The sequence below is a fragment of the Myxine glutinosa genome, chromosome 7 (genome assembly GCF_964187855.1).
Source record: "Myxine glutinosa chromosome 7, kmMyxGlut1.1, whole genome shotgun sequence".
Taxonomy (NCBI): Eukaryota; Metazoa; Chordata; class Myxini; order Myxiniformes; family Myxinidae; genus Myxine; species Myxine glutinosa.
In genome coordinates this window covers 29,617,560-29,633,218 of record NC_136267.1, presented here as the reverse complement: position 1 = coordinate 29,633,218, position 15,659 = coordinate 29,617,560, and the positions used below count along the sequence as shown (strand labels likewise).

Here is a 15,659-nt window from a genome sequence, read left to right as displayed (position 1 = left end):
CTTCTCTTTCGCACACCATAACTCATCCCTCTCTCCATCGCTCTGACCGACCTGCGGAGCATGTCCCGAGATTACGTTCACCAAGAGCTTTCCAATCATCATTTTCTCCATCATCAACCTTTCACTCACTCGAGTCACACTCACCACACTGTCTGCAAACTCCTCAGAAAACAGGGCACCAACACCATGCAAGCCTTCTGGGCACCCTTGTCACACAAACTTTTGTGTTTCTGTCCCTGCCTACCCTTGACCATTCTCACACCACTTCCCTTCCATCTCGTCTCCTGCACACAACATAAAGTCACGTGAAAAAGTAAGTACACCCCATGTAAAGTTTTGACTTTTTCAACATATTTCAACATACAGCTATTTGATCTTCATTTCAACAATATTGATAGATAAAGGTGATATAATACAACAAATATCATGAAACATTTACATTTTGTAGTCCATTGTATAATTTAAATAAACACAAATGCAAATTTCTCATGTGGAAAAAGTAAGTACACCCTTGGCTCTCATAGGTGGTATTGCCCCCTTTGGCAGAAACGACCTCAAGTAGGCGTTTCTTATAACTGTCTACCAGTCTCTGACATCGACTGGGAGAAATTTTTGCCCACTCCTCCATGCAGAATTCTTTCAGCTGTGCGATGTTTGAGGGTTTTCTTGCATGCACAGGTCGTTTCAAATCCCCCCACAACATCTCGATGGGATTTATATCCGGGCTTTGACTTGGCCGTTCCAGAACCCTCCATTTCTTTCTTTTCAGCCATTCCTTGGTGGATTTACTGGTATGTTTAGGGTCATTGTCATGCTGCAAGGTCCACCATCGGTTGAGCTTCAACTTTCCGACAGATGGCCTCACATTATCCTCAGGCACCCTGTGGTACAATGAAGAATTCAGAGTGGATTCTATGATGGTGAGCTGCCCAGGCCCTGATGCAGCAAAGCTGCCCCAAACCATAATATTTCCACCACCATGCTTTACAGTTGGTATCAGGTTCTTGTGGTGAAATGCTGTCTTTGGTTTTCACCAAACATGTCTTCTGGTACTGTGGCCAAATAGCTCTACCTTTGACTCATCTGTCCAGAGCACATTGTTCCAGAAGTGCTGGTCTTTGCCTAGGTGTTCATTGGCAAACTTTAGTCTTGCCCTGATGTTCTTTCTGGACAGCAAAGGTTTCCTCCTGGCACACGTCCCATGTAGATCAAATTTGTGCAGCTTCTTTCTAATGGTAGACTCGTGCACTTTGACATCAACAGTGGCAAGAGCTACCTGTTGGTCCCGTGATGACATTCTCGGGTTCTCAGAGACTTCATTCAGCATCTTGCAGTCTGCTCTCGGGCTGAACTTGCTGGGGCGGCCTGACCTGAACAAGTTGGCAGTTGTTTGGAATCTTCTCCACTTGTCGATGATCTTCCGGACAGTCGCATGATTGATTTCAAATTGTTTGGAGATCTTTTTAAATCTCTTCCCAGACTTGTAGGCATCTATAAACCTTCTTTCTGCAGGCCTCAGAGAGCTCTTTTGATCTCGGCATGGTGACGCCGCACACTTCAACAACAAAGAGCAAACCAAACTAAATGTCTGAGGTTTAAATAAGACAGGTTCCTCCAAGATCTTCTCCATCGATGTTCTAATCATTTGCACCTGAGCTGGTGCACCTGGTTCTAATTTTAGGTATTTGATGGAGTGATAAATGTCGGGGTGTACTTACTTTTTCCACATGCGAAATTTGCATTTATGTTTATTTAAATATACAATGGACAACAAAATGTAAATGATCCATGATATTTGTTGTATTATATCACCTTTATCTATCAATATTGTTGAAATGAAGATCAAATAGCTGTATGTTGAAATATGTTGAAAAAGTCAAAACTTTACATGGGGTGTACTTCCTTTTTCACATGACTGTATGTCCGAAGTACATACACACACCACGTGACAAAATTTAAATGATCCATGATATTTGTTATATTATATCACCTTTATCTATCAATATTGTTGAAATGAAGATCAAATAGCTGTATGTTGAAATATGTTGAAAAAGTCAAAACTTTACATGGGGTGTACTTACTTTTTCACGTGACTGTATGTCCACTCTTCTTCTGACCAATACTTCCACCACTTCTCCTGATCTCCCTGTCATTGTCCCTACATTCCATGTCCCAAACCTCAGAAACCGATCTCCACGTGGGGCATCATACGTTTAGTCATAAATGGAGTGATTTCCACCCTTGCTTCGATCGGGTTCCCCACCTTGAGTTTTGACGAGAGGGTGTGAGGTCCCCCACAGGGTACTTCGGGCTGTACCCTGCCCATATGTAATTGTAGTTGTTATGGTTCCCTTTTTGAGGCAATGTTTTTATGGCCGGATGCCCTTCCTGACGCCAACTCTTTTAGTCGCCTCTTACGACTCGCAGGGATAGGGTGTACCTATTCTAAACCGGTGTACACACCAGGAAACCGGAGTACACACCGGGAAAGATTCATTGATGAACCATAAAATGTCGTTTTCCTGTGTTATAAATGGGCATCATTTTGATCGTGTTTAATCATGGCTGTATTGAATGAAAGAGTAAGATGGCTTGCAGAATTTAATTATTGCAAAGATACAAAGATGGTCGAAGAAGAAATGCGGGCAAGGGGGTTAACAAGGGGAGATGCAGAAAATAGGGCAAAATGGAGAACATTGTCATGGGGACCGCAAGGCTAACCCCCGCTCTGCCAGGGAAAATGGGCTTAAAATGCATGTTTTTGTTTGTATACAAAGTCCTCGTTGCAATTTCATCCTCCAGGCCTTTTTTTTTTCTTCTTTTTTTTGTATACAGAGTCGAGGCTCGTGAAAGAGCTAACATTTATCAAACAAGCAAATCAAACAAACAAGCAAACAAAGTATATAAAAAGGGGAGCGGTCGACAAGATGGGGAGAGAAGGGGAGGAAGCACACAAACACAACATTTGAGAGCAGGGACATCGGGAGATGTGTGGGAGGGAGAGGGCCTGGGGGGAGGCAGGATAGGTATAAAACGCAAGGACACCATGGACTTCCAGGAAAGAAAGAACCTCCAAACATCTCTTCAGCTACCACGAAAAAAAACGATTTACTGAATTTTATTTTCTCTTGACACTTTTTCATCTTATTGCTGCACAACTAAACATTCCGTCCCCCAACCCCAAACCTCCCCCCCCCCCCCCCCCCCCACTCCCTACCCCCTCGTTCCCCTAAGCTGCTTATAGAGGGACAACATTCAAGTCAGGTTGAAAAAACTGTTTGCATAATGTACAGGAAATATCTTTCAAATTTTATTCCATAAGAATAGAACTGGTTACATTTTGTTTCGGTTTCGAGGGGAGAGGTCAATCAAACTTTTTACTATATTTCCATTATTTTATTTTTTAAATTAAATTTCATCTCAATAAATGAAGTTGGTAATTGCCTATATTTCCTGGAATTCAAAGATTTTATTTAGTTTTTAGACTTTTAGCTCAAGAGAGGAGCTCTGTCATATAGAGGAGAGGATCACGCCATCAGTGATATTGAGTGCAATTGATTGGTGAGAGCAATGTGCTGTACTTCCTCATTACAGATGAGATGCTTGGCCTGGTTTTTTTATTTCATTTTTATTTTTTTTAACTGCCATTTTTTTTCAGACCCACATCCAGCGATGAAATGTGCAACTTCTACATGATGTACTACACAGAATCCCGTAATGGAATTAACTTCCTGGATTGTTATCAGCCGGGTGATGAAACCCTTTTCCGCATGATACCAGCTGAAGCTAACATACCAGTGCCTATTGATCCTGCACTGCTACATGAGCATGCACATCATCATGCTGCCATGCCCGAGGGATCAGCCAGCCATCGCCATTTTGATACAATGTCCCAGCCTTCTGATGATGCCAAGGAGGATAACGGTAAGTTAATGCTACGGGAGTGAATATTGTATGGTTTGGCACACCGGTCAAACTGCACAGATTGTTCTTCCTGAAGTTTTTCGGATGATAGTGCCATTAAACTCGAAGGATTAAACTTTATGAATAATTTGAGTCAACCCTAAAATAATTGGGTGGCTTAATCAGCAGCTCAACCAAAGTGGTTGTTTTGATGATCTTGCACATCTTTTTTCTCTCTTCTGTGAGTAGCCAACTTCACTGAGTCAATACGAGAAAAATTAATCTACTCTGTGAAGTTGGCTACTTTAAAACAGAAGACTGAAAAATATAAATCTATAATAGAAAAAAAGAAGTATGAAGTTTATTTTCATTTAGCCGGAAAGGTTGAAGTTTGATCTGGTGTTTGTTTATAAAAACATCATAATATATGTCAATTTAATAATTTTTGAGGGAATTTTTTATGGCATACCCTATGAGGCAATGCCATCTGGAACAGCGTTTGTCTGTCCAAATGTATGTCCCTTCCTCCGGCATTTTGCGGGTTTATTCCCTTTAAAATTGGTTTTCTCTGCCACCGTTGGTCCGATTGACACAACATTTTCACCAGAAGAGCGCCTCCTCTTGTAGCATGTTTTAATATATATATAAAATAACCACCTTTAGAGGCCATTTTTCCCCGCAAAGCAGGGGTTGGCCTTTTTCGGGAACCGTGGTTGTTGTTGTTTTTCGGTCCCCTTTTTGAAACAATGTTTTACGGCCGGATGCCCTTCCTGACGCCAACCCTTTTTGCCGCCTTTAACGACAAACAGGGAATTACCAGTGAACTGGTACTCAATTAGCCGACCTCGGAAGGATGATAGGCTGAGTCAACCCCCCTGGTGTTAATTCAGCGATCGACCGGGATTCGAACCCAGGATCCTAGGATCCTAAGCCGGCACCCTAGCCGCTTGCCCAACACCAGGTAGCATGTTTTAATGATAATTGAATTTGTCATGGGTCACGTGGTATGGGCGCCATCTTGGAAAAACCTAAAAACTTTGCACCTCTATCTCCAAAACCGCTCCATGGAAAAAATTTAAAAGGTGGCTCATTGTAAAGTGTTCCCCATGGGGAATAACATATGCTAATGATGATGTCATAGCTTCCTTCATAAGGACGTCATAAATTGACAAGTAGAATGTTTAATCCAATCAGTATGAAATTTCTTGAGCGTGATCTAGGGATAAATTTGTCAAGAAAAAACAATTGATTACGTCATCGGTCATGTGGTTCAGCAGCCATATTTTTATGGCGTAGCCCGTAAGGCAATGCTGTCTGGAACAGCCTTTGTCTGTCCGTCCGGTGTATTTATGTATGTCTCTCCCATTAACTAACTTCCATTCCATTAACTAACATAACTTCCATTATCTAAACCATCACTAACAACTCAGGTGTAAAGAAAACATTTTGCTACCAAGGAGACATGCTGAATGGAAGAAGTTTCGGGAACTGAGTGGCGTGCTGACGTGGAGGGGAGTGTCGTTGAAGCTGAAGGGAAAGGTGTATGCTGCATGTGTGAGAAGTGTTATGATTTATGGGAGCGAGACATGGGTAATGAACGTAGAGCAGCAACGAAGGCTGGAAAGGGTGGACATGCGAATGGTTCGGTGGATGTGTGGAGTATCGTTGAGAGGGAGGAAGACAAATGATGAATTGCGAAAGATGATGGGAATAGAGCCTGTGATTGATGCTGTGAAGAGAAACAGGTCGAGATGGTTTGGTCATGTGTTGAGGAAGGATGAAAGTGACTGGTAGAGAAGAGTGATGGAAATGAATGTAGAAGGAAGTAGAGGACGTGGAAGACCGAGAAAGACTTAGCTAAAGATGGTGGAAGAAGAAATGTGGGCAAGGGGATTAACATGGGGAGATGCAGAAAATAGGGCAAAATGGAGAACATCGTCATGGGGACCGCAAGGCTAACCCCCGCTCTAGCAGGGAAAATGGCCTTAAAATGCCTGTTGTTGTCACAAATGTCCACCAATCAGAGCTGCGAATCTGGTCACATGACAGGGGGACAGTAGATCCTCCACTCAGCAGATCCAAGCCTGGCTAGACTATAGGTCTTGTTATGTATAGTGTTGGTAACCATTGTCGTATATGTGGATAAAGAACTGGCTTTATTTTATTTTATTTTTTTGTATGCAAGATCGTGTAAGAGCTATCTTTAATCACAAAAAAAAAAAGCCGACACATAAAACATATAATAAAGGGAGTGAGAGGCAAGATGAGGAGAGAGAGGGAAGCACACAAGTACAACAGTAGATAACAGGGACATCGGGAGATCTGTGGGAGGGAGAGGGCTTGGGAGAGGAGGCAGACATGGCATGGCATGGCATGGCAGGCATGGGTGGGGTTGGAGAGGTATAAAACACATGGACACTGCTAGGACTTCCAGGAAAGAAGTCGGTATGTCAAAAGAGTGGATCTGGGGTGAATTAACGGGGGTAGAAAAGATCAAGGTTTTGGATGGGGGAAGATAACAGATGGTGGTAAACAGCTGTTTTAAAGACCTGGAGGGAGGAGTGGGATTGAAGAGAGTGAGGGAGTTTGTTCCAGAGGTGGGAGTAAAGAGTGAAGGTGAGCAGAGAGCCTAGATTTTGGCAATTTAACCAGAAGAGGGTTGCTGGCAGATCTTGTGCGACCTGTAGGAATATTTGCGGGACAAAGCGCAGATAGAGCTGGGGGAGCTAGGCCGGATAGGAGTCGGTAGAAGACAGAAAGACCACCAACCTGCCTGTCTGCCTGCGGTGAGTGAGTGAAAAGCCCTCGGAGTTAGCTTCATCGCGGGAGATTCCAATGATTCTGAAAGCTTTGGTTTAAATTAATTTAAAGTTTTAATTAAAATTCTGATGTGATTTCAAGGGCTTATAACATTACACCGTACATCACAACTGCCACAATCAGGGAATTTATCCTTGCTACTACAATTAAAATGTTTGCCTTGCATGTATTTCAAGGATATATGTTCTGACACTGCTAACAGTGTCAGAACATAAATTGTGCGTTAATTGTCAAATGATTTTAGAAGGAGAAAAACAAACAAACAAACATGAGAAACGGCAAAATAATACGAATCTGTCGTCCTCCTCGGGGATGAGGAATGAGTTTCAAGAATGAAGCAACAAGCTTTTGGAAGAGATTTAGTGATGGTTGAGGAGCAAATGAGTTTATAAGCTCAGCAGCTCTGTTCGTAATCCATAATATTTGGCCACTTTAGGATAAATGTGAAATACCCTTGTATCGTGCACAAATACAAGATATCTCATGAATACAGAAAATATCTTATGAGAATAGGTTTGTGTTGTACAGAAAATTAGTTTGGCACGAGAATAGAAAGATTGGGCATTTAACAATGTTTTATTGAGATATACAGCTGAACCTTATTCTGAAAGAAACTGACAATGTGACAAATGGATGGACTCGACCAGATTTACAACCTGTAAAAACGCCCTTTGGTACAGCAGATAGGTGAAAGTATTGTGCACTTAATGATAAAAGCATCAAATTTGGAAGAGTTAGGCCATATCTAAAGGAAGATTTTTAGCTATAGGGCCATCGCAGAAATGTCCTGTGGTAGCCATTTTTCCAAAATGGCTGCAATTTCCATGCACTTTCCACATATGTCTCGGATTGGGACATCTCGTCTCATTACAATTTTGATTTATTGGAACCATTTCACATTTGTAAAGTTAGTAATGGTATTTTAAAACCAAGAAATGCTGACTGGTGCACATCCATTTGGTGCCAATGTCACAGATCTTCTGTATACCAATAAATAGTATGTAGGTGGATGCTCAATACTCTGCTGTGATACTTAAGCTGCACATTCTCCTGCACATTCACAAAGTGCTGTACATGGAAGAGCTGCCTTAACACATTTACACAGCCCTCCACAGCCCTTCTTACAACCGCATCTCAAGAGTTCCTGGCAGGCCTTTGATGATTCTGGAAGTGTTGTCCAGCATGCATCCCATTCCCCATTGTCACCTTTGTTCCATCCCCATTCGCTTGGGTTTGGAAGCTGAGGAGCTATAATCATTATTTGGCCCCAGCAGTAACCAGCTTGGTATGCAGTCCTCCTTGTGTGTTGGAGTAATGCTGCCTTTGTTGGAGAAAGACCATCGAGAGCTCTACCCTTCTGAGAAAAGAACTGTTTGCGGACCTGATTGACACATTGCTCACTACTAGTATGGTCATACAGCAAGATCACAAAGCGCTCTAGTTGCTCCATTGAGTCATCTACAGACTCTGGTGTAGCACTCAATGTGCAAAATGCTGATGTCACCTCAATGTAGCACCTCCATGTGTCCCATGCAGTCTTCTTTCCTTGACCAGCAAAGAACGAGACATTCGCATCCCGTGAATGCATGAAACACTGGCAGAGCTGCACACTTCTCAGGACGCAGAGCCTTGGCCATATCGTGAGCTGCCAAGATACGAAAGTTCTTTCCAGTTCCAAAGGCAACCCACAGCTCAGGAATGTTGAGCTGCTGTGCTGCTGTCACTGCCAGAACCACCACATCAGTATCAACTGTGCGGATTGAGATCTTTGTATACCCTTGTTTCACAGCATCCTGCACATGGAGCATGATTCTTGCATCAGCTTCCTCTTGGTTGCACAGGGAGCAAGGCCTTCTTCATCTCGATGCTGATTACCAAGGATGCCAGAGTGATGTTTGGTGATGACTTGCTTGTCGGTGTCCATTGATCCAATGCAGACTGCCAGAAAAGAGAACAGTTCCACCTTGTTCTCATCAATCCTGAGAAACTCATTCCAATTCCTAGGAACTACGGTGAATGTCTACACGTCTTCTCACTACTTTCCCTCTTCTCTTCCGTGTACCTGCCTTCAGACTGTCCATAAAGTACTCGTCCCACACAGTCTACCCGTCTTGCTTGCTGCAGGTGAGCTCTGATGTGAGGTAGGAACACTGCAGTTGCATAATCATCAAATGTTTTGGCTGGACCAGATTGCAGCATATTGACAACTGCAGCTCAATCAAGAACAATAACATCTGCAGCTGGTGCAGACACACTGGTTTGTGAAGGAACGGGTACTTCCAGGCAGCCTACCAGGTGTGATTTCACTCCAGTTCTCAACTTGCCCATCTGTGACAGCGAAGGTGGGCAAGCCTGATTCTCATGTTGAAAGAACTCGTTGAGGTCCCCATCTCATATCTGTGAGGCAATGTATAGCCTGGAGAACAAATAACAGTTGGGATGTGGCGTACAGTGGAGGGTTGGCCTGTGCTACCATGAACGCCCCATCAAGGGGCGGACCGGTGAGCGCTCGCGACCACTCAGAGCCGAGGCCAGCTCACCGGTAGGCGGATCCAAAAGGCAAGCGGCTTGATACGCGAGTGGACAATATAAGCGGGTGCGTGGGACTACTTCGGGAGATGCGGGGGATGAGCCAGATGAGTGAGAGAAGAGAGGTGCCCGGGAGAACGATTTGAAAGGAGTCCTTGCTTGCCGTTTATGAACTATTGGAGGCGCGCAACTGGCGAAGGCAAAGGGACAATTTGTTGCGCACGCCAATTGCAGACTGCCAATTGATCCAATGCAGACTGCCAATTGATCCAATGCAGACTGCCAGAAAAGAGAACAGTTCCACCTTGTTCTCATCAATCCTGAGAAACTCATTCCAATTCCTAGGAACTACGGTGAATGTCTACACGTCTTCTCACTACTTTCCCTCTTCTCTTCCGTGTACCTGCCTTCAGACTGTCCATAAAGTACTCGTCCCACACAGTCTACCCGTCTTGCTTGCTGCAGGTGAGCTCTGATGTGAGGTAGGAACACTGCAGTTGCATAATCATCAAATGTTTTGGCTGGACCAGATTGCAGCATATTGACAACTGCAGCTCAATCAAGAACAATAACATCTGCAGCTGGTGCAGACACACTGGTTTGTGAAGGAACGGGTACTTCCAGGCAGCCTACCAGGTGTGATTTCACTCCAGTTCTCAACTTGCCCATCTGTGACAGCGAAGGTGGGCAAGCCTGATTCTCATGTTGAAAGAACTCGTTGAGGTCCCCATCTCATATCTGTGAGGCAATGTATAGCCTGGAGAACAAATAACAGTTGGGATGTGGCGTACAGTGGAGGGTTGGCCTGTGCTACCATGAACGCCCCATCAAGGGGCGGACCGGTGAGCGCTCGCGACCACTCAGAGCCGAGGCCAGCTCACCGGTAGGTGGATCCAAAAGGCAAGCGGCTTGATACGCGAGTGGACAATATAAGCGGGTGCGTGGGACTACTTCGGGAGATGCGGGGGATGAGCCAGATGAGTGAGAGAAGAGAGGTGCCCGGGAGAACGATTTGAAAGGAGTCCTTGCTTGCCGTTTATGAACTATTGGAGGCGCGCAACTGGCGAAGGCAAAGGGACAATTTGTTGCGCACGCCGCATCCCAGTCTCCCCCCCCCCCCCCCCCCCGCGATATAATTGTCCGCTCACGTGAAACGCCACGCGAAGCTGCCGGCCGCTTGCCGCGGTACGAGTGAACACCCGAAGCGTGGATCGGAGCGGAGCGTGAACCTGGGGCCGGACCTCGACGCCTACCATCTGCTTGGACCCTTCTCTTCCTTCCTTCCTACCATTACCAACTTTCGTGTAAGTCCGTTTGTACTGTCCTGGGCGTGTGATAAAATAAGAGTGTATAAGGTTTGCCCTGTGTATCTGCTTCTTCCTCTTCAACTGTACATTACCTCTTTCGTTTCCTCTTCATTCTTGTACAATAAATCCTATGTTCTTTCTTTACCTGATTTCTTCTCATCCGATCGCTTTCGTCCTGTCCCCAATTGAAAACCTGTGGCACGATATAGGAACCGCTTATAATCGGGTCTAGTCTTTGTTAACGGCCTGAGTCATGGCTCGCTTCGCTTGGCGTATCCATTACAGCCGCGGCTCGGGTGGGGCTCATTTAATTTCTCGCTTACCGGAAGGCGCTGGTAATTAGGTAATAGGAGCAATTGGCCTGCCACCCTATTCAGCGCTGACCGGAAGTGACGTCATAGCTCCAGGACTCGGACGGCCAGCTTAATAGACGAGGGGATTTACCCCCCCTTGGTAAGGGGAGCGCCGTACTCCGAGATCCGCAACAATTGGTCCGGTGATCAACTCCAAGATCCCGGTGTGTACCCCGGCTTAGAATAGGTACACCGTATCCCTGCGCATCGTAAGAGGCGACTAAGGGTTGGCGTCAGGAAGGGCATCCGGCCATAAAAACATTGCCTCAAAACAGGGAACCATGATTGTCATGGGGCCCGCAAGGCTAACCCCCGCCCTAGCGGGGAAAATGGTCTTAAAACGATCATTCATTCATTCATTCTTCAGTGATGTTAGCTGCTGTTGTCCCTTTGACTTCTGTTGGGCTGGAGGGCGACTGAAGAGGGGCAGGTTGTTCCTCTTGATTGGCTCATAAATATGTTTTGTTTGGTTGACTAGGTGCTCTGTGACATACGTGTTGTACTGATCTTGTCCCAGCTTCTCAATGGGATGTACAATGTCTATGACAGCAGGATCAACAAGGTCTCTACTGTCCAGTACGAGAAGATCACCACTATACTCACATAAGGGATTCCCCAGTCTTTTATTGTATCTCAGTGATTTGACATCTTTAGCAAATGCCTTCTGTGTGTGTGGTGCCTGAGCATGATGCCTGTGATCTGACTTCTTTCTCCTCTCTGTTGAGCTTTCAAACTCTTCAATAACTCGTGCCATTTCAGTGCCACAAACCATCCATCACCTCAGTGCTGCTGGATTCTCAGTCAGGCCAACAGCTCCACCATCACACCTTCACTGCAGCATTGTTTTGTTCATGGGCCTGACCTATTGCTATTGCAGAGAATGCTCGACCTGTCTTCACCACAAAGTTTCCTTTGAGAAACTCTGCAAAGATCTCTGGATGTTTCATTTCCAATGTTACCATGTCACGCAAATTGACAGGAACCCACCTGGCCTAATTAGTGTGGTGTAGAGCAAAGAACCAGGGTGTGGTCTTGGTCAAAGCATCCACGTACAGCAAGAAGTCTGCCTCGCGTATTGCCCTCGCATAGATCATTAGCTCGAGCTCCAAATTCAGTATGATGAGCCAAAACTGGAATTGAGGACTGACTTAAGGTCGCTTGGAACACCAGTCTTCTGGAGGCAATATGCTTTCTCCTTCTTGCAGGCTTGGCCCATACTGGTCATATGTGTTCTGCAGGAGTAGGTACAGAGCACAGGCTGTCACCTGATGAGCATGCCGTGTTCGAGTAACATGTTTGCTGAAAAAGTCCTTTTATTGAAGTAGATTACAGTACAATATTAACTTTTGTAGAAAAACGTACTACACAGTACACACACACATTTCTAGTCTCTTTTGTTGTTTTTCATCAATGATTATGCTGAAACGAGGTTCTTTCTTTGAAATAGCCACACACATGCCGTCACTTGCATCCAAACGGTTCCTGGCCTTTGTTTTGATGAGTAGGAGTGTTCAAAAACCAGTCTCGCACAAATAGGTGGTCACAAATGGCACGAGGATCTCCAGAGGTCTCTCTGCTAACTGTGGGAACGTTTTGAGTTGTGCACACCAGAAGATGTCTTGCTGCATTGATTCAAACTCTATTCGAATTTTTTTCATTTTGCCTTCAGCTCAACAAGATCATCTTTCATTATATCACTATCATCCATGGATTCCAGGTTGAAAAGAAATGGATCCCGTATCCATCTCTGTGCAATATAAACCTCTCCATGGTGAAAGTATCCTTGGAAGGACTGAATCAGCACCTGCAAATGTTCTTTCACTTCAGTCACGATGGATAGTTCTTTTTTCCGCATTAGCAGCCTCATCAAGTTTAGGAAAGTTTGGAAAATTTCCATTTTCAATGCACTACATCCAAATTGGAATTTTTTGGGTGAAGACACCTTTTCCCTGGCAGTGATAATGTTCATCCCTGTTCCTTGGATGCAGGTGTTCAAATCGTTGAGGTGTATGAATATATCTGCCAGGTATGCCAGGGACAAAATAAACTCCCTATTTTCAAAGTTGTCAGCAATGTCACTGTCTTACTGTCAACCCTTGTAATTTTAAAATAAAAACATTTTAACCCTTCTAATTTTTTAATAAAAACATTTTAACCCTTCTAATTTTTAAATAAAAACATTTTAACCCTTCTAATTTTCAAATAAAAACATTTTAACCCTTGTAATTTTTAAATAAAAACATTTTAACCCTTGTAATTTTTAAATAAAAACATTTTAACCCTTGTAATTTTTTAATAACATTTTAACCCTTGTAATTTTTTAATAAAAACATTTTAACCCTTCTTTTTTTCTTTAAATACTGTTATACCCTTATTTTTAATTGAAATTTATTTTGGGGCGGCGTGTGTCATACCCCCAGGTCTTGGAGGTTTCGTACCCCCAGATGGTACAGGTACCCCTGGTTAAGAACCTATGCTCTAGGCCATCCTGTAAGCCCGGCATAACCGTAAAATGGCGCAATTATTTTGTACAAGTACTGCTAAACTGAAGGCTTTTAGAAGTGTAAACTAGGTACGCACACTCGCACCAGTAAGTCGTCCCGTCCGCCAACCTCCGGTGGTGGACTTTAATGATCCCACTGTGTCCTTCGCGAAGAGTAGGCGAGCTATCTCCGACACCATGAACAAATTCGAAATTCCTGCCCTAACCAGCAGAGGGCACTGCATCAACAGCACAGCTGCCCCCTCTGCCAAAGATGCTACCCCGCATCCCTGTGTTGCATACAAACGCAGGTGTGTAAACAAGACGATTTCTGTTCTACTAATGTTTAAAAATAATGCATGTTTAAAAGGCTGTAGGAAAAAAAAACCCATTTATTCAGAAGTATACTGCCATTGATGCACCGTCTTTTATACCACCTCATTTAACATGTTCAATTCGTTATTTGTGCCTGTTGTTTATGTCCTTTATGATGTCCATAAATCTGGAAGCTTCCTGTTTGGAATGATTTTCAATTTTGTTTGACTGCCAGACAGGCAGACAGACTGAAGGAATCGCTTTACCACGCTGTGCACATGCGCTGTCGGGACGAGACTGTGTACAATTTGACAAATTTAGAGCCAAATTACTGATAAGCTGTAGGCTCGTGTTCCCATTCCCATTCATATTCCGATTTGGGTTGTACTGTTCAAAATATAAAAATCAAAATATGAAAATCCTAAGAAAACAGTGCAGTTTGGCAGTATGTGTGCAATCCATGCAAGTTACAGGACTTCCAGATGCTGACAACTTTAGAATTTCCCTTTAGAACCCATTATAATTACCCTTTTATAACTCATTAGAATTACCCTTTTAAAACCCATTAGAATTACCCTTCACAACCCATTATAATTACCCTTTTAAAACCCATTAGAATTACCCTTTAGAACCCATTAGAAATACCATTTAAAACCCAATAGAATTACCCTTCACAACCCAATAGAATTACCCTTCACAACCCAATAGAATTACCCTTTAGAACCCACAAGAATTTCCCTTTTAGAACCCATTAGAATTACCCTTTTATAACCCATTATAATTAGCCTTTCATAACTAATTATAATTAGCCTTTCATAACTAATTAGAATTAGCCTTTTATAACTCATTAGAATTACCCTTTTAAAACCCATTAGAATTACCCTTCACAACCCATTATAATTACCCTTTTAAAACCCATTAGAATTACCCTTTAGAACCCATTAGAAATACCATTTAAAACCCATTAGAATTACCCTTCACAACCCATTAGAATTACCCTTTAGAACCCACAAGAATTTCCCTTTTAGAACCCATTAGAATTACCCTTTTAGAACCCCTTAGAATTACCCTTTACAACCCATTAGAATTACCCTTTTAAAACACATTTTAATTACCCTTTACAACCCATTAGAATTACCCCTTTTATAACTCATGAGAATTACCCTTTTAAAACCCATTAGAATTACCCTTTTATAACTCATTATAATTAGCCTTTTAAAACCCATTAGAAATACCCTTTAGAACCCATTAGAATTACCCTTTTAAAACTAATTAGAATTGCCCTTTTAAAACCCATTATAATTACCCTTTTAAAACCCATTAGAATTACCCTTTAGAACCCATTATAATTACCCTTATAAACTCATTACAATTACCCTTTTAAAACCCATTAGAATTACCCTTTAGAACCCATTAGAAATACCATTTAAAACCCATTAGAATTACCCTTCACAACCCATTAGAATGACCCTTTAGAACCCACAATAATTTCCCTTTTAGAACCCATTAGAATTACCCTTTTAGAACCCCTCAGAATTACCCTTTACAACCCATTAGAATTACCCTTTACAACCCATTAGAATTACCCTTTTATAACTCATTAGAATTACCCTTTTAAAACCCATTAGAATGACCCTTTTATAACTCATTATAATTAGCCTTTTAAAACCCATTAGAAATACCCTTTAGAACCCATTAGAATTACCATTTTAAAACTAATTAGAATTGCCCTTTTAAAACCCATTATAATTACCCTTTTAAAACCCATTAGAATTACCCTTTAGAACCCATTATAATTACCCTTATATAACTCATTACAATTACCCTTTTAAAACCCATTAGAATTACCCTTTAGAACCCATTAGAAATACCATTTAAAACCCATTAGAATTACCCTTCACAACCCATTAGAATGACCCTTTAGAACCCACAATAATTTCCCTTTTAGAA

At 42.8% G+C, this 15,659-nt stretch overlaps 1 protein-coding gene across 3 annotated transcripts in view; it reads left to right on the top strand.

The window, feature by feature from the left end:
- PAM (peptidylglycine alpha-amidating monooxygenase) overlaps window positions 1-15,659 on the top strand; it is a 115,992-nt gene that overhangs the window by 71,297 nt on the left and 29,036 nt on the right. For all 3 annotated transcript variants that reach the window (XM_068121979.2, XM_068121981.2, XM_068121980.2), the window contains exon 13: window positions 3,659-3,924. In XM_068121979.2, coding sequence (XP_067978080.1) covers window positions 3,659-3,924 — 266 coding nt within the window. The remainder of the gene's footprint in view (window positions 1-3,658; window positions 3,925-15,659) is intronic.